We start from the raw sequence: 19,043 nt of genomic DNA on the forward strand, positions 1-19,043 counted from the left end.
GCGATAGCCCTGTGGAAGCTTGCAACGCCAGACAGCTACTGGTCAGTCGGGAATCAATTTGGAATGGGCAAATCTACTGTGGGGGCTGCTGTGATCCAAGTTGCCAGGGCAATCAAAGACCTGCTGGTATCAAGGGTAGTGACTCTGGTAAACGTGCAGGCCATAGTGGATGGCTTTGCTGCAATGGGATTCCCAAACTGTGGTGGGACGATAGACGGAACCCATATCCCTATCTTGACACCGGAGCACCAAGCCACCGAGTACATAAACCGCAAGGGGTACTTTTCAATGCTGCTGCAAGCCCTGGTGGATCACAAGGGACGTTTCACCAACATCAACATGGGATGGCCGGGAAAGGTACATGATGCGCGCGTCTTCAGGCACTCTTGTCTGTTTCGAAAGCTGGAGGAAGGGACTTTCTTCCCGGACCAGAAAATAACCGTTGGGGATGTTGAAATGCCTATCGTGATCCTTGGGGACCCAGCCTACCCCTTAATGCCATGGCTCATGAAGCCGTACACAGGCAGCCTGGACAGTAGTCAGGATCTGTTCAACTACAGGCTGAGCAAGTGCCGAATGGTGGTGGAATGTGCATTTGGCCGTTTAAAAGGTCGCTGGCGATCGTTACTGACTCGCTCAGACCTCAGAGAAAAGAATATCCCCATTGTTATTGCTGCTTGCTGTGCGCTCCACAATATCTGTGAGAGTAAGGGGGAGACATTTATGGCGGGGTGGGAGGTTAAGGCAAATCGCCTGGCCGCTGATTACGCGCCGCCAGACACCAGGGCAGTTAGAAGAGTACAGCAGGGCGCGGTGCGCATCAGAGAAGCTTTGAAAACCAGTTTTGTGACTGGCCAGGCTACGGTGTGAAATTTCGGTTTGTTTCTCCTTGATAAACCCTCTGCTCCCCCCACCCAGTTCACTCTACTTCCCTGTAAACCAACCATCCCACCCTCCCCCCCCCTTCGAGCACCGCTTGCAGAGGCAATAAAGTCATTGTTACTTCACATTCATGCATTCTTTATTAATTCATCACACAACTAGGGGGATAATTGCCAAGGTAGCCCGAGAGGGGTGGGGAAGGAGGGAAGGAAAAGGACACACTGCAGTTTAAAACTTTAAAACTTTAACACTTATTGAAGGCCAGCCTTCCGATGCTTGGGCAATCATCTGGGGTGGAGTGACTGGGTGGCCGGAGGCCCCCCACCGTGTTCTTGGGTGTCTGGGTGAGGAGGCAATGGGACTTGGGGAGGAGGGCTGTTGGTTACACAGGGGCTGTAGCGGCGGTCTCTGCTCCTGCTGCCTTTCCTGCAGCTCAACCATACACTGGAGCATATCAGTTTGATGCTCCAGCAGCCGGAGCATCGACTCTTGCCTTCTGTCTGCAAGCTGACGCCACCTATCATCTTCAGCCCGCCACTTGCTCTGTTCATCCCGCGATTCAGCCTGCCATCTCTTCTCTCGTTCATATTGTGCTTTTCTGTAGTCTGACATTGACTGCCTCCACGCATTCTGCTGTGCTCTTTCAGCGTGGGAGGACATCTGGAGCTCCGTGAACATATCATCCCGAGTCCGCCGTTGTCTCCTTCTAATCTTTGCTAGCCTCTGCGAAGGAGAAACATTTGCAGCTGGTGGAGGACAAGGGAGAGGTGGTTAAAAAAGACACATTTTAGAGAACAATGGGTACACTCTTTCACGTTAAATTTTGCTGTTCACATTACACAGCACATGTGCTTTCGTTACAAGGTCGCATTTTTCCTCTTATATTGAGGGCCTGCCGGTTTGGTGTGAGAGATCACTCACGCGGTGCCAGGCAACAGAATTCGGCTTGCAGGCAGCCATGGTAAGCCACAGTCTTTGGCTTTTTTAACCCTCATAACATGTGGGAATGGTTTCAAACAGTAGCGCCCTCATTTCCCATACCACGGACCTTTTGGGTTGGCCATTTAAAATGGGTTTGCAATGTAAAAGGAGGGGCTGGGGTTTCCGGGTTAACATGCAGCACAAACCCAACTCCCCACACCCAATTCTCTGGGATGATCTCTTCACCCCTCCCCCCCCCCCACCGCATGGCTAACAGCAGGGAACATTTCTGTTCACCCAAGCAGGAATGGGCACCTCTGAATGCCCCCTTAATAAAATCACCCCATTTCAACCAGGTGACCATGAATGATATCACTCTCCTGAGGATAACAAAGAGAGATAAGGAATGGATGTTGTCTGCATGCCAGCAAACACCGGGACCATACGCTGCCATGTTTTGTTATGCAATGATTCCAGCCTACGTGCTACTGGCCTGGCGTGGTAAAGTGTCCTACCATGGCGGACGGGATAAGGCAGCCCTCCCCAGAAACCTTTTGCAAAGGCTTTGGGAGTACATGAAGGAGAGCTTTCTGGAGATGTCCCTGGAGGATTTCCGCTCCATCCCCATACACGTTAACAGACTTTTCCAGTAGCTGTACTGGCTGCGATTGCCAGGGCAAATTAATCATTAAACAAGCTTGCTTTTAAACCATGTGTGATATTTACAAAGGTACACTCACCAGAGGTCCCTTGTGTGCCCTCAGGGTCTGGGAGCATGCCTTGGGTGAGTTCGGGGGTTACTGGTTCCAGGTCCAGGGTGATAAACATATCCTGGCTGTTGGGGAAACCGGTTTCTCCGCTTCCTTGCTGTGAGCTATCTTGTCATCATCATCATCATCATCTTCCGCGTACCCCGAACCCGCTTCCCTGTTGCTTGTTTCTCCATTGACGGAGTCAAAGCACACGGTTGGGGTAGTGATGGCTGCACCCCCTAGAATGGCATGCAGCTCGGCATAGAAGCGGCATGTTTTCGGCTCTGCCCCAGACCTTCCGTTTGCCTCTCTGGCTTTGTGGTAGGCTTGCCTTAGCTCCTTAATTTTCACGCGGCACTGCTGTGTGTCCCTGTTATGGCCTCTATCCTACATGGCCTTTGAGACCTTTTCTAATATTTTGCCATTTCATTTACTACTACGGAGTTCAGCTAGCACTGATTCGTCTCCCCATATGGTAAGCAGATCCCGTACCTCCCGTTCTGTCCATGCTGGAGCTCTTTTGCAATCCTGGGACTCCATCATGGTTACCTGTGCTGATGAGCTCTGTGTGATCACCTGTGCTCTCCACGCTGGGCAAACAGGAAACGAAATTCAAAAGTTCGCGGGGCTTTTCCTGTCTACCTGGTCAGCGCATCTGAGTTGAGAGTGCTGTCCAGAGCGGTCACAATGAAGCACTGTGGGATAGCTCCCGGAGGTCAATAACATCGAATTCCAACCACACTACCCCAAATCCAACCCGCAAAGGCCAATTTTAGTGCTAATCCCCTCGTTGGAGGTGGAGTAAAGAAACCGGTTTAAAGGGCCCTTTAAGTCGAAAGAAAGGGCTTCGTCGTGTGGACATGTCCAGGCTTAATTCGATTTAACCCTGCTAAAGTCTACCTAAACTCGTAGTGTAGACCAGGGCTCAGACATGCGAAATGTCACACACCTTGTACGACATTTGGTAGTCCTGTTACATGTGTGCCACATCTCAGGTACAATGTTACAATGTGAAGACAGAGACCAAGCTCCACACCACTCATATCCTCTTTTGCCCAGGGGAAGGCGCACTGGTCTAAGAGCCAGGAGATCATGGCAAATACGTCTGATTCTCCCATTTTACTGAGAGGTTGTACACAGTTACTTCTGGCAGAACTGAGAACAGAACCAAGGTCTTTACAATAGTAGTACCAAGTCCCCAGTGCCTTTCAGAATGAATGTCTACTTAGCTATGCTATCTGTCACTAATACTTGTTCTGTTGTAGAGTCAGAGATTGCGATACATTTCACAAATAGCTGTATTACCCACTACAAAGTGTGTGTGTCTCTAGAAGTTGGTCATCATAGAGGCCAATATCGTTTTTCTGCTCCTACTTAATCATTAGCTCATGCTCAAAAAATCTGTAATGTGGAGCTGAAGAAACTCGGTTTGAACCCTGCTCATGATCCATGCTGAGAAAAACAGTAGGTGATCATGCAATTACAGCATGATCCTACAGCACAAAGAGGCAGGTTTAAGGTTGCAGAGGCATTTCTTATTACATGATAGGAGGGGCTGCTGATAGCCCCACCTATTATTAAGGTTGCCTGACACTTCCCATACTAAGACCTTTTTTCAGCTTCAGCTTTACCAGACATTAACCATTTGGGCTGAATTTTTCTATGCTGGGTGTCTGCCTCATGCTGATTTTTTGTGTGTGGAAAATTCTAGACAAAATGGTTCAGTCTTTACTAAGAATGCAGCAAGAGAGAAATACTTTGTTTTGCCCATGTTAAAACATTGTGGAAGGCTTTTTTTGGACCTGCCAGTATATTGAAAAATCAGTTATTCGCATAGCTCTAATCATAATGCATATACACAAGGAGGACAAATGAAAATTGCACAGGCAACCTTAATTCTAGGATTTCCTAATGTTTGCATGCTTGACTTTGCAACCTTAATATTTTCTTTTAATATAGTTTTTATATGCAATATTTATATATTATTATATATACACACCTCTACCCCGATATAACACGACCCAATATAACATGAATTCAGATATAAAGTGGTAAAGCAGCTCTCCGGGAGGGGGGCGGGAGGCAGGGCTGCGCGCTCCGGTGGATCAAAGCAAGTTCGTTATAACGCGGTTTCACCTATAACGCGGTAAGATTTTTTTGACTCCCTAGGACAGCGTTATATCAGGGTAGAGGTGTAATTACATAAAGAAAACTATGTTAAAAGAGCATTAAGTTTACAAAGTCAAGCATTCAAAAGTTAAATGAAACATCTGGTTCCCACCATGCTCTTTTCAGCACACCTCAATATGGATTAAAAGGTGTTCCCATGTAATGGATGCCTATATAAGATGAATTTGGTATGTCTCAACTCCAGTTCCCACACCACAAGCTACTGTGTTTTTGTTTTAATAAAAATTTTTTTCACTGGAACTTTTAAAAAAAGAGTAAATATTTCTATTTTGCTTATCTTCTGTAAAAGCTTGTTTTGACCAAATCAAAATTTTGGAACTAATTTGAGTCAACATTGTGCTTTTACATCACATGTCAAATAATTTCTTTAGGAGGAGACCCTTACCTTTCCACATGATCAACATTGCCTGCCACACCAACACCTCCAATGGTATAAATTTTCCCATCGTACACCAGGCTGTTGTGCCGACACCTTGGGACTGTCATTCGGGATACGAGATTCCAGTTATCAAGTAAGGACATGTAACACCAGACATCAGACAGCGTGACACCAGACTCCATGCCACCTGCCAACAAGGCATGGGTGAGAAAAGGAGAGAATTAAGTGAGAACTTGGATGCAAGTAGTTCACTGTATGTTGCAATCAAAGCCAGTTACTAAGTAAAAGCTCTTCAAATGACATTTGAGTAATTAAAATAAATCACCCTCAATAGGGAGCATCTGTTCCTATGAAGCAGATCTGTGTCATTGCGTCTTTGCGTCTCAAAGGTTTGTTTTTTTTAAGATGAGATGAGGATATCAAGATGTCAGACGGACATGTGCATTAAGGAATATACACATCCAACAATAAATAACTTCCAATCTATTAAATTACCACACACTTGTAAGAAGGTGTCATGTGGCAGAGACTGACTGGCTTGCTAGACACTGTCCACTCTGAAATCCAGAATGCTTAATTCAGTTAAGTGACAAAGAATGAAAACAACATGTTTTGTACACATATAAAGTAGTATTAGGGGATTTTAAGGTTTAACTCCTAATTTTCAGGCATCACTTCCATGTTTAGTTTGGTTTTCTGTTACAGTGCAGAGCCAGTGTTATAGGCACTGCCAAAGAATTTAAAATGATCAAGCAGTATACTAGTACTGGATATTTCTGTAGCTCTTTCTAACTGAAGGTCCCAAAGCGTTTCACTTTCCAACACTTCATAAGGTGGGTACATATTATTATTCTTGTTTTACAGAATAGGAAACTGAGGTACAGAAAGGCAAAGTGATTTATCTAAGACCACACCAGGAGTCAGTGATTGAGCCAGGAACAGAACACAGAGTCTCAGTTCTATGCCTTAATGACAAAACCATGTTTCTTCCTCAGTAATGCTTTACCAAAGGATATTTCATTAAACCTCCTGTGTTATCCACTGTGGAACACAGCAGTTTCAGGTGTTTTACTTTATTTTACTTTTACATTTGCTTTGTGTTTCACATCTGAGTAAAGCAAAAAACCCAGTGATACTCAGCAAGTTTTGCACTGAAACTGTGTGAGGCTCCTGACTTTTACATGGTTTCCACCCAGTACCATAAACGGGCCCAGATTCACCAGGTTCACAAGAAAGGGATCTAATAAACTTTGGGGGGTTGGGTTTCATTATTAATCTTTTGCACAACTCTGGTTATTACACAGTCTGCAATGTGGATTCCTAATACGATTCTTAATAGAAACTAGCAACAGAGGGTCCTGTGGCACCTTTGAGACTAACAGAAGTACTGGGAGCATAAGCTTTCATGGGTAAGAACCGCACTTCTTCAGATGCAAGACTTGCATCTGAAGAAGTGAGGTTCTTACCCACGAAAGCTTATGCTCCCAGTACTTCTGTTAGTCTCAAAGGTGCCACAGGACCCTCTGTTGCTTTTTACAGATTCAGACTAACACGGCTACCCCTCTGATAATAGAAACTAGGTTAACAAATTTCAGAGTAGCAGCCATGTTAGTCTGTATCCGCAAAAAGAACAGGAGTACTTGTGATGCATCCGAAGAAGTGGGCTGTAGTCCACGAAAGCTTATGCTCTAATAAATTTGTTAGTCTCTAAGGTGCCACAAGTACTCCTGTTCTTTTTAGGTTAACAAAATGGCCAGCATTGCACAAAGACCTCCACTGGGGAACTTAACACCGGTAGGAAAACAAAGAGATTTGGCTAAATTGGTAGCAATAATTTTTATTCAGCTCCTGGGGCTTCTAACATCTCTCTAGTCAGCATAAGGAGAAGTGATGAGGGAATTCAAAACCATGCAAACCACTCCTTGCCTGAGATTCTTTCTATTCTCAGACATACTCAAACTTACACCCAGGGACCACTAGGGGGATCCTTACAATTACCTACTGGAGGTTGCTTTTTTCCCCAACCCAAGGAAATGTACCATATGATTGAATATAAACAGACGCCTTTATACTTCAAGCACAAATTGTAGTCGGCAACTCTTTTAGATAAACCCTTTTCAGGAGCGTGGCTTCAGGAGCATTGAACCTAACAAGATTATAGGGCTACAGTCTTCTATCAAAAGAAAGATTTCAACAACACTCTTGTAAACAAATATTTTAAGTGTAGGTCACATATTCAGCAGCTCAGTCAATCTTGAATGCAGCAACCCACCATTTAGACCCAACTTCAGCCACTGTTTTAAACTATGTTACTACAACCTGGAAACCTCTTTCACAGGTTTGATGGTTGTCGAACCTATTCTCTATATAACTGCAAAATGTGCTGTTGACTGCTCTGGGACGAAATTGGAGCTGAAGTGAAATGGAGAGTGATAAAAGCATATTTGTTTGTTTTTTCCTTTCCCCGAGAGGTGGCTGAATAAAACTGGCAACCGTTTCTCCCTGCTTACACTGTACAATACAGATTGCGAGGAGCGAGTGCTTTTCTGCTCCTAATGTGTATGCTACTTACCTGAAAGATAGATGTTGTCTCCAGCGCTGACTACACTGAAAAACTCCCGATCGTAGAAAGGCAGGCTGGCCAACGGGTACCATTTATTGTTTTGAGGATTTAAACAAGTGACCGCCGTTAAAGCTCGTTGGTTCATGCCAATCATCTGACGACCTCCCACTAGGACTATTACCTCGGCCACACCTAGGATGCAATTAACCAAAATACATTCTAAGAAAGCGTCATCTCTCACCGGGGAGGTAAGCTATCTAAAAGCACTTTGCAGTCAATCCAGTTCTCTATCCCCATTAAAAATACCCTTAGAAAAACAAGTCTTTTTTTGGTCTCCAATAGTCTGCAGCTAGCCTATCATTTATAATTTGGTTTCTTGAATATTGTTGCAGCTTATTAAAATGAAAAATATTGTAGGCTGAATGATAAAACAGGAGGCGGGTGGGGAGAAGGTGAAAAGGACATGGTGATAATGGTGAGTGAGGAGATACAATTTAAACATAGCAGGATTTAATAAGGAGGGTTGGAACCAGTTGTATTTGCATACAACCCCACCCCCACACAATAGGGAAGATAATATAAAGGCCTCTATATCAAAAGATGGACAATGACTTCAATGGGATCAGGATTTGATCTTAAGCATCTAAACTGCCATCTGGCTTTGTCCTTGATTAATGTATCCTCACACCAAAGACTGATGTATTGAAAACTTTTAGGCTTTATCCCTCTTGATTGCATTTCTTCAACATTTAAGTTTGTTTTCCATCCACTCCTTCAAAGGGGCCCCTTTTCAAAATACTTTTGTGTGCTTATGTAACACCTACAGACCCTGGTCATCGGTGGGTGGGATTGAACCTGAAACCTCTGGAACTTAGTGCATGAGCCTTTACCGCATGAGCTAAAAGCCAGTGGGCTCTTATCTAAGGCTACAGAGCAGACTCATAATCTCTCTCTTTAAGTGGTCTCGGTGCCACTAGATGGGACAGAACATCACACCAGAGGTTACATTATCCCAAACAAACTTTGCCTAGTTATTAATTATTATTGTTATATGTGCATTATGGTTGTGCGCAGGAACCTCAGTCCTGGATCAGGTCCCCACTGTGGTAGGTGCTGTACAAACACACAGCGAAGAGGCAGTCCATTCCTTAAAGAGCTTGTTGATTTAGATTTACCTGCGCAGATGGAGATTTCCAAAACCTTTAATCTTAGGTGTACAGTGGGCCAATTTCCCTGCTAGTGAGAATGGGTGATACACCACTGTAGTTACTGGGGCCCATCTACTGAGGTTTTAACTCACAATTTACTAAGTGCCTGGACTGAGGTAAATCTGAGCAAGACTCTCAGGATCTGCCCCTATACCAGATCCCTATGGTACATCACATTTTAACTGCTTGACACCCTCTGGCCTGAAACACTCACTGTCAAGTGCTTGAGATATTTTGGATTTAGTGCTCAATGTAACAGCAGAAACAGCAGGCCCTGGTGCAAAGAACTATTCACCAGGATATTGGATTGTTGTCCTCCATCATCTGGATTTTTGCGTTTTTATATTGAAGTGTTCTTCAAACAAGTTTACTCTCTTATTAAGATATGAACCTAAAATACTATACAGTTTTAAACAAATATTTCTTAGTAATGAGAGATCATTATTTTTAGTACATACCAGAAAATGTAATCTGATGTGCTAAAGATAATATGCTGATAATAAATGACCTTGAGAGGGCATCTCACACCCTGCAGCAGACCCACAAAGGGTGTTTGGAGATCCTTTGTGCATCCATAAATGTAGACAATATGCAAAATAAATGGTTCTATATAATTAGACTCTGACCTAAAAAAAATATAATCACCCTCCCTTATCCCAAAAGAATTACTTTCCCCTCATCAACAAGCTTCTGTAAAAGGTTTGCATTACATCTATAATTTTATATACAAAGATAAAATAAGCATTTTTCAAAAATCTTCAAACATCACACCATTAGCCGTCTTCAGCAAAAGACTTTTTAGTGTGAATTGTTATTGAAAGTCATCTATGTTTCCTCCTTCTGAAAAGTGCTTGGATTAGGCAGTTTCCACAAGCTGCAAATGGTGAGGCTTGATATACAGTACATATACCGTACTAGCTTCAATAGCCATGTACATCAGGAAGTCTGCTTAGCCTTGTCATTGTACTTGCTCGGAAGAAGCACCAAGCAAAACACACAGGAAAGTTTCACCTATTTCTTCCACATCTGATGCTTATTTGTTGCAGTTGTTTGATACATACTATTTGTACTAACTTCCAGAGTAACAAGTATTTAGAAATTTTCTAACACTACCTCGAAACAGATTGATTTATTACACTGGAGAATTGCTTCTTCTTTATTTTTGCTAGACAAAAAACACATGTATGCCCCATGTGGAAAGCTTCTTGAAGCAATGCTTTCTTCATAGATTGTGTGTATGTGTGTTTTAAACATAATATATCTGTGTGATCCTTTTGATTTGAATGTGACAAACAGCCTGATCTGATATTGTAAGACTTGTGGTATTGAAATAAGAATACATCTACACAGTGCTGTGAAAGTGAAAACTGCTTTACAATAATTAATCAACTGATCCTCACAATATCCTGAGAGGAAGGTAAGGAAATATTATTGTCCTGAAAAAGCTGAGGTAGAGAGGACAAGGACCACATTTTTAGAAGTGTTGTCTAGGTGTGGGGGCTCAACTTTAAATACAGTAACTCCTCGCTTAACGTTGTAGTTATGTTCCTGAAAAATGTGACTTTAAGCGAAATGATGTTAAACAAATCCAATTTCCCCATAAGAATTAATGTAAATGGGGGGGGGGGGGGGGTTCGGTTCCAGGGAAATTTTTTTCATCAGACAAAAGACTATATTTTATTTTTATATATATATATATATAAATATATATATATATAGACACACACACACACAGAGTATAAGTTTTAAACAAACAATTTAATACTGTACACAGCGATGATGATTGTGAAGCTTGGTTGAGGTGGTGAAGTTAGAGGGTGGAAGAGGGTGGGATATTTCCCAGGGAATGCCTTACTGCTAAATGATGAACTAGCACTCGGCTGAGCCCTCAAGGGTTAACACATTGTTGTTAATGTAGTCTCACACTCTACAAGGCAGCACGAATGGAGGGAGGGGAGACAGCATGGCAGACAGAGAGACACATCCTGTGTGTGAGAGAGAGACGCGTATTGCCCCTTTAAGTATGCTGACCCCACTCTCAGTACACTGCCTTTTTAAGTAGATCAGCAAGCTGAGACGGCAGCTGCTGCCAGGAAGCTCCCTCCATTCTGAGTCCTGTCGTGTATTCCCCCTGCTCTATGGAGATGGGGTAAGTGGGGTGCAGCAGCAGGGGGGATGGGGACACCCTGACATTAATCCCTCCCTCCCCCGGCACAGTGGGCAGGAGCAGCACATGGCAGTGGGGGGAGGGACAGCTGAACTGCCCGGCAATTGATAGCCTGCTGGGTGGCTGCCACACAGAGAACTTAGGGGAGCGGGGAGCTGATAGGGGGGCTGCTGGTCCACCCTGGTTCCAATCCCCCACTAGCTTCAACGGGCTGCTCTTCCTGCAAGCAGTGGACAAAGCAGGTGGCTGCCAAACAACGTTAGAAGGGAGCATTGCACAACTTTAAATGAGCATGTTCCCTAATTGATCAGCAACGTAACAACGAAACAAGGTTAACCGGGACGACTTTCAGTGAGGAGTTACTGTACTTAGAGCCCTATTTTCACAGGTGCTGATCACCTTGCCACTGAAGTTAATCATTCCTGAAAATCAGACCACTCATTTAGGTGCCTAAATATGGATTCAAGTGCTTAGCTTTAGGCACCCTACTTTGATCATTTTGGTGCATGTGTCTAAAAAGTTGGGCTTCCCAAAAATAGAGTAAGCCAAAAGAGGGGAAACTTTTTGGACCTTAAGTGACTTGCCTAAATGCCACAGAAGAAGGGTGATCATATTTCTCAAAGAGAAAACAGGACACTGCGAGTGGCTGGCCTGAGACCTACACCTCCTCCCCACCCCACCCCTCGCCCGCAGAGCTGGCCCAAGCTGCTTGCCTGAGCCCCCTTCCTTGCACAGGGGAAGGCAGGGCTTGGGTGAGCAGCGATGCACGTACTAGATAGGGTGACCATAGTTCCCAAAGGCTGTTCCGAGATCGCTGCTCGCCTGAGCCCTGCCTTCCCCCCTGCATGAGGCTGGAGTTGGCGTCGCTGCTCGCCCCAGCCCTGCCTGCCTCCCCCCCTGCATGGGGCTGCCATTGCTGCTTGATCAGTTTGGCAAGAGCAAATGGAACAAATGCCCACTTTTGCCCAAAAAGTCAGGACAGCCGGGACAGGGCTTAAAAAAAGGGACTGTCTCGGCCAAAACGGGATGTATGGTCACCCTACACAGAAGGAGACAGAGTCGGAACTCTGGACTCCCTGGCTCCCAATCCTGTGCTCGTGAAAGGTGGTGAATGGAAGAGGAATGACACTTACTCCTCCCTTCCTATGCAAACTACAGACAGTCTGAACCATTCAGTCTTGGACTGCAGGAAGTGTCAGATCAGAGAGCTTTTCCTCTGAAGCTAGCTTTGCTTTACCTGCTGATAGCCTGGGCCGGGTTCTTGGTGTCTGCATCTCTTGTCGGGCATGTGGGAGCATGTGATAACGTTTTGCTTCGTTCACTAGATCCCGGCAGGCCTCTGAAGACTTTATCAACTCCTCATTGTCAACAACATTTAGCAGATAACTGGGATGGATGAAGGGGAGGCGGACCACTGCCAGCAACTCCGCAGCATACTGGAGAAAGAACACATGGCAGCCTTAGTGCTTGATTTCAACCATTTGGCGTTTCCTCCTCCCCCATCACAAACACTTCCCCTTATTACCCAACTTGGGAATATATTATACTTTGAGCTGCCCTTAGTACCTGAGCTTTGCTGTACACAGTCCTGATTTTCATGGGTCCTGCATACACTCCCCAAACCTTCATTATTGTTCAGGTAGCACAAAGACAACACATTCCTTAGCTGCTCCACTCTGAAGGCTTTTTTGGGGGGGGGGTCCCATATGGAGACAAAAACAATCTTCAAAAGCTGACAATTCTTGTTATACAGAGATTTTGTTGTAAAAGCAGATTCTCAACTTATGCTCAATATAACACCTTATGCACAGGAGACAGGCATTAATCTTCCTAGCTTCCTGAATTCACCTTGAAATTTAAGACTGGTTGCTACACTGAAAACAAATGGCTTTTCTAGCATTTTGTGTGTGAAAAAAGCAGATGAGCAGCTTGGGTTTGAATAGCCTCTATGGTGGATACTGAAAAACACCATCCAATTTGTTAACTATCTTTTAATTAGTAGGATTTATTTGTTGGTGAAACAAATCACGTACTTCAAAGTTTCCCTAGAAATCAGATTCCTGTGGATGCTACGCAAATACTGACACTACACCCCATCTTCTATATAAATAAAATAAACCTTGTAGTGCAAAGGACATTGGAAGAAATGAAGCCGTCTGTCGCCGGTTATTGCTTAAAGGAAAATAAAACCACAAAAGTGAAAATTGCAGCTGATAAATGAAGAGTCCATTCACTGAGAACTGATTTTAAATCACTGTTTATCTTACAGCATATCACAGAACACTTCACAGTGAGAGATAGAAGAGTTGGAGAATGCATTTATGGAGCTGGGTATAGGGAACATATCAGGACAATAAGAACTAACTATGGCTGCATATTTAGAAGGACAGTAAAAGAAAGGTGACTATTAAAAGCAACAAAGATGATTGTTATTAGTAAACAGTTATATTATCAGAGCGTCCAAAGGCCCCAATTGGGATTGGGACCAAGATTCAGGGAAATATTCTTGAAGATTAAGGGGTTGAGCCTGAGAGGCGCTTAACACCCAAAACTTCCACTGAGCTGCAGGTGCTCATTGCTTTCTGGAATCCATCTATCTGTTTAGTTGTTTAGACCATGTTCATCACCTTAGTGATGAACAGACTGGACTCCTACACAGAGTGCTTCCATTGACGTGCACAAGCTGAAATTGTGGAAAAGCAGCATCACTTGCCCCATAATCTCAGCCGTGCAGAACACAACGCCATCCACAGCCTCAGAAACAATTCTGACATCATAATAAAAAAGGCTGACAAAGGAGGTGCTGTCGTCATCATGAATAGGTCAGAATATGAACAAGAAGCTGCTAGACAACTCTCTGGCCTGGTCTACACTATGACTTTAATTCAGATTTAGCAGCGTTAAATCGAATTAACCCTGCACCGTCCACACAATGAAGCCATTTAATTCGAAATAAAGGGCTCTTTAAATCGATTTCTGTATTCCACCCCGACGAGTGGAGTAGCGCCGAAATCGATTTTGTCATTTCGAATTAGGGTTAGTGTGGCCGCAAATCGATGGTATTGGCCTCTGGGAGCTATCCCACAGTGCACCATTGTGACCGCTCTGGACAGCAATCTGAACTCGGATGCACTGGCCAGGTAGACCGGAAAAGCCCCGCGAACATTTGAATTTCATTTCCTGTTTGCCCAGCGTGGAGAGCACAGGTGATCACAGATAGCTCATCAGCACAGGTAACCATGCAGGCCGATAATCGAAAAAGAGCACCAGCATTGACCGTACGGGAGGTACTGGATCTGATCGCTATTTGGGGAGAGGATTCAGTGCTAGCAGAACTTCGTTCAAAAAGACAAAATGCCAAAACTTTTGAAAAAATCTCCAAGGGCATGATGGAGAGAGGGCACAATAGGGACTCAGATCAGTGCCGGGTGAAAATCAAGGAGCTCAGACAAGCCTATCAAAAAACAAAGGAGGCAAACGGTCGCTCCGGGTCAGAGTCGCGGACATGCCGCTTCTATGACGAGCTGCATGCAGTTCTAGGGGGGGCCGCCACCACTACCCCACCTCTGACCGTGGATTCTGAGGCGGGGATAATCTCATCAGCTACACCTGAGGATTCTGCGGACGGGGAAGAGGAGGAGGAGGAGGACGAGCTTGCAGAGAGCACCCAGCACTCCGTTCTCCCCAACAGCCAGGATCTTTTTCTCAGCCTGACTGAAGTACCCTCCCAACCCAGTATCCAAGACCATGACCCCATGGAAGGGACCTCAGGTGAGTTTACCTTTTAAAATATAAAACATGGTTTAAAAGCAAGGGTTTTTAATGATTACTTTGCCCTGAGGACTTGGGATGCATTCGCAGCCAGTACAGCTACTGGAAAAGTCTGTTAACGTGTCTGGGGATGGAGCGGAAATCCTCCAGGGACATCTCCATGAAGCTCTCCTGGAGGTACTCCAAAAGCCTTGCCACAAGGTTTCTGGGCAGTGCAGCCTTATTCCGTCCTCCATGGTAGGACACTTGACCGCGCCATGCTTGCAGCAAGTAATCTGGTATCATTGCATGACAAAGCCTGGCAGCGTATGGTCCTGGTGTTTGCTGGCATTCAAGCAACATCCGTTCTTTATCTTGCTGTGTAATCCTCAGGAGAGCGATATCGCTCATGGTAACTTGGTTGAAATACGGGAATTTAATTAAGGGGACAGAGGTGGCCGTTCCTACTGGGCTGTTTGCCTGTGGCTGAAAAGAAATCCTTCCCTGCAGTTAGCCAAGCGCAGGGGCGGGGGAATTGGCCCAGAGCTTTTCACGTTTGGCTAGCAGGGATCTTCCCTGATACCAGCCACACGGTGGGGGGAGGGGTAAAGCGATCATCCCAGAGAATTCATGGCGCGGTGGGGGGTGTTAGTTTGGTTCCTGCAGGGATCTTCCCTGATACCAGCCACGCGGTGGGGGGAGGGAAAAAGCGATCATCCAGAGAATTGGATGGGGGTGTGTGTGTGGTTAGTTTGTTTTCTGCTGCTGCTGAATGTTAAGAGGAAAACCGCAGCACTCAACGGGCTTTGCTTGGTATGTGGGAAAGGAGGGCGCAGAAGCCGAAAGACAATGGCTTACCATGGCCGCATGCAAGCCAAATTCTGTTGCCCGGACCGGCGTCTGTGATCTCTAGCAGCAAAGCCACAGGCACTGAGTATTAAGAGGCAAAATGTGACCTTGCACAGAAATCACATGTGCTATGTAATGTTAATAGTGTTGGTCACCGTGAAAGAGTATAAGCATTGTTCTGCAAAATGTATCTTTTTTAAAAATTCTCTCCTTTTTTCCCTCCCTCCAGCAGCTGCAAATTCTTCAAGCCTCCCTCCTCCATCCCGAAGGCTATCACAGATAAGGCGTCGGAAAAAGAAGACGCGAGACGAGATGTTCACAGAAATCATGGAATCCAGAGCTCATCTGAATGAGTGGAAGGACACGGTTTCAAAGTATAGGAAAGAAGCCAGTGAACGTGAGGACAGGAGGGACCAACGTGAGGACAGGAGGGACCAACGTGAGGAGAGGAGAGACGCTCGAGATGAGAGGTGGCAGCAGGAAGATCAGAGGAGGCAGGATGCAACGCTGGGGCTGCTGCGTGAGCAAACAGACATGCTCTGGCGTCTGGTGGAGCTTCAGGAACGGCAGCAGGATAACAGAGTGCCGCTACAGCCCCTGTATAACCCCCCTACCCCCTCACCATGTTCCATAGCCTCCTCACCCAGATGTGTAAGAATGCGGGGGGGGGGGGGGGGGGGAGGCTCTGCACACCTTCCCATTCCACCCCAGTGGACAGCCCAAGCAAAAGGCTGTCATTTTTTTAACCTTTTTTTAGTGGCCTTTTCCTTCCCGCCGATCCTCCTCCCAAACCCCACCTGGGTTCCCTCCCTCTTTTTATAATCTATTAATAAAGAATAAATGATTTTTAAACGATAGTGACTTTATTTGGTTTGAAAGCAAGCTGGGGGAAGGGGGAGGGTGGGTTCCTTACAGAGAATGAGTCAATAAAGGGGGCGGGTTTTCATGAAGGAGAAACAAACAGATATTTCACACTGTAGCCTGGCCAGTCATGAAACTGGTTTTCAAAGCTTCTCTGATGCACAGCGCTTCCTGGTGTGCTCTTCTAATCCCCTGGTGTCTGGCTGCGCGTAATCAGCAGCCAGGCGATTTGCCTCAGCCTCCCACCCCGCCATAAAGGTCTCCCCCTTACTTTCACAGAGATTGTGGAGCACACAGCAAGCAGAAATAACAATGGGGAGATTGGTTTGGCTGAGGTCTGAGCGAGTCAGTAACGATCGCCAGCGACCTTTTAAATGGCCAAATGCACATTCTACCACCATTCTGCACTTGCTCAGCCTGTAGTTGAACAGGTCCTGACTCCTGTCCAGGCTGCCTGTGTATGGCTTCATGAGCCATGGCATTAAGGGGTAGGCTGGGTCCCCAAGAATAACTATTGGCATTTCAACATTCCCAACGGTTATTTTCTGGTCTGGAAAGTAAGTCCCTTGCTGCAGCCCTTTAAACAGGGAAGTGTTCCTGAAGACGCGAGCGTCATGAACCCTTCCAGGCCAGCCCACGTTGATGTTGGTGAAACGTCCCTTGTGATCCACAAGTGCTTGCAGCACCACTGAAAAGTACCCCTTGCGGTTTATGTACTGGGTACCCTGGTGCTCCGGTGCCAAGATAGGGATATGGGTTCCATCTATCGCCCCACCACAGTTAGGGAATCCCATTGCCGCAAAGCCATCCACTATGACCTGCACATTTCCCAGAGTCACTACCTTTCGTAGCAGCACCTGAGTGATTGCTTTGGCTACTTGCATCACAGCAGCCCCCACAGTAGATTTGCCCACTCCAAATTGATTCCCAACTGACCGGTAGCTGTCTGGCGTTGCAAGCTTCCACAGGGCTATCGCCACTCGCTTCTCAACTGTGAGGGCTGCTCTCATCTTGGTATTCTGGCATTTCAGGTCATGGGACAGCAAGTCACAAAGTTCCATGAAAGTGCCCTTACGCATGCAAAAGTTCCGCAGCCACTGGGAATCATCCCACACCTGCAACACTATGCGGTCCCACCAGTCTGTGCTTGTTTCCCTTGCCCAGAATCGGCGTTCCATGGATAGAACCTGCCCCATTAACAACAGGATCTCCAAAGCACTGGGGCCCGCGGTTTGACAGAATTCTGTGTCCGTGTCCATGTCCATGTCCATGTCCTCATCAGGCTTGTCGCTGCGCTGCCGCCGCCGCTGCCTCCTCGCCTCGTTTTTCTGGTCCTGGCTCAGCATAAACTCCACGAGAACGCGCGAGGTGTTTACAATGTTCATGACTGCTGTCTTGAGCTGAGCGGGCTCCATGCTTGCCGTGGTATGGAGTCTGCAGTGTTCACCCAGGAAAAAAGGAGTGAAATGGTTGTCTGCCGTCCGTTGCTTTCATGCAGGGAGGGAGGGAGGGGTGAGGCTGTACCCAGAACCACCTGCGACAATGTTTTTTGTCCCATCAGGCACTGGGATCTCAACCCAGAATTCCAATGGGCGGGGGAGACTGCGGGAACTATGGGATAGCTATGGGATAGCTATCCACAGTGCAACGCTCCAGAAATCGACGCTAGCCCCCGTACATGGACGCACACCGCCAAATTAATGTGCTTAGTGTGGACGCATACATTCGACTTTATACAATCTGTTTCCCAAATTCGAATTATATAAATTCGGATTAATCCCGTAGTGTAGACATACCCTCTGACACCACATTCTACAGGCCATTATCCTCTAACCCCACTGAGAATTACCAAAAGAAACTACATCATCTGCTCAAAAAACTCCCTAAAGAAGCACAGGAACAAATCTACACTGACACACCCCTAGAGCCCCGACTAGGGGTATTCTATCTGCTATCCAAAATCCATAAACCTGGGAATCCTGGATGCCCCATCATCTCAGGCATTGGCACCCTGACAGCAGGATTATCTGGCTATGCAGACTCTCTCCTCAGGCCCTACGCTACCAGCACTCCCAGCTATCTTCGAGACACCACCGACTTCCTGAGGAAACTCAAATCCTTTGATGATCTTCCAGAAAACACCATCCTAGCCACTATGGATGTAGAAGCGCTTTACACCAACATTCCGCACAAAGATGGACTACAAGCCATCAGGAACAGTATCCCCGATACCATCACGGCAAATCTGGAGGCTGAACTTTGTGACTTTGTCCTCACCCACAACTATTTCAGATTTGGGGACAATTTATACCTTCAAGGCAGTGGGACTGCTATGGGTAGCCGCATGGCCCCTCAGCATGCCAACATTTTTATGGCTGACTTAGAATAACGCTTCTTCAGCTTTCGTCTCCTTACGCCCCTACTCTACTTGCGCTACATTGATGACATTTTCATCATCTGGACACATGGGAAGGAGGCCATTGAGGAATTCCACCAAGATTTCCACGATTTCCACCCTACC

General features: G+C 45.9%; 1 protein-coding gene across 6 annotated transcripts in view; it reads right to left on the reverse strand.

Annotated features, from left to right (window-relative positions):
• Window positions 1-19,043, reverse strand: part of KLHL29 (kelch like family member 29) — a 540,917-nt gene that overhangs the window by 34,846 nt on the left and 487,028 nt on the right. For 2 of the 6 annotated variants that reach the window (XR_010599378.1, XR_010599379.1), the window contains 5 exons: window positions 12,300-12,498; window positions 7,697-7,879; window positions 5,131-5,311; window positions 2,544-3,250; window positions 1,004-1,628 (listed from right to left, as the gene is read on the reverse strand). Coding sequence is in view for 2 of the 6 variants with exons in the window: in XM_005297329.5 (XP_005297386.1) it covers window positions 5,131-5,311; window positions 7,697-7,879; window positions 12,300-12,498 (563 nt within the window). In the remaining 4 variants the exon portion in view is untranslated. Of the gene's footprint in view, window positions 1-1,003; window positions 1,629-2,543; window positions 3,251-4,554; window positions 5,312-7,696; window positions 7,880-12,299; window positions 12,499-19,043 lie in introns of those variants that run through there. The other 4 variants (XR_010599380.1, XR_010599381.1, XM_005297329.5 and 1 more) reach the window with 2 other exon arrangements.

This window comes from Chrysemys picta, chromosome 3 (assembly GCF_011386835.1).
Source record: "Chrysemys picta bellii isolate R12L10 chromosome 3, ASM1138683v2, whole genome shotgun sequence".
NCBI lineage: Eukaryota > Metazoa > Chordata > Testudines > Emydidae > Chrysemys > Chrysemys picta.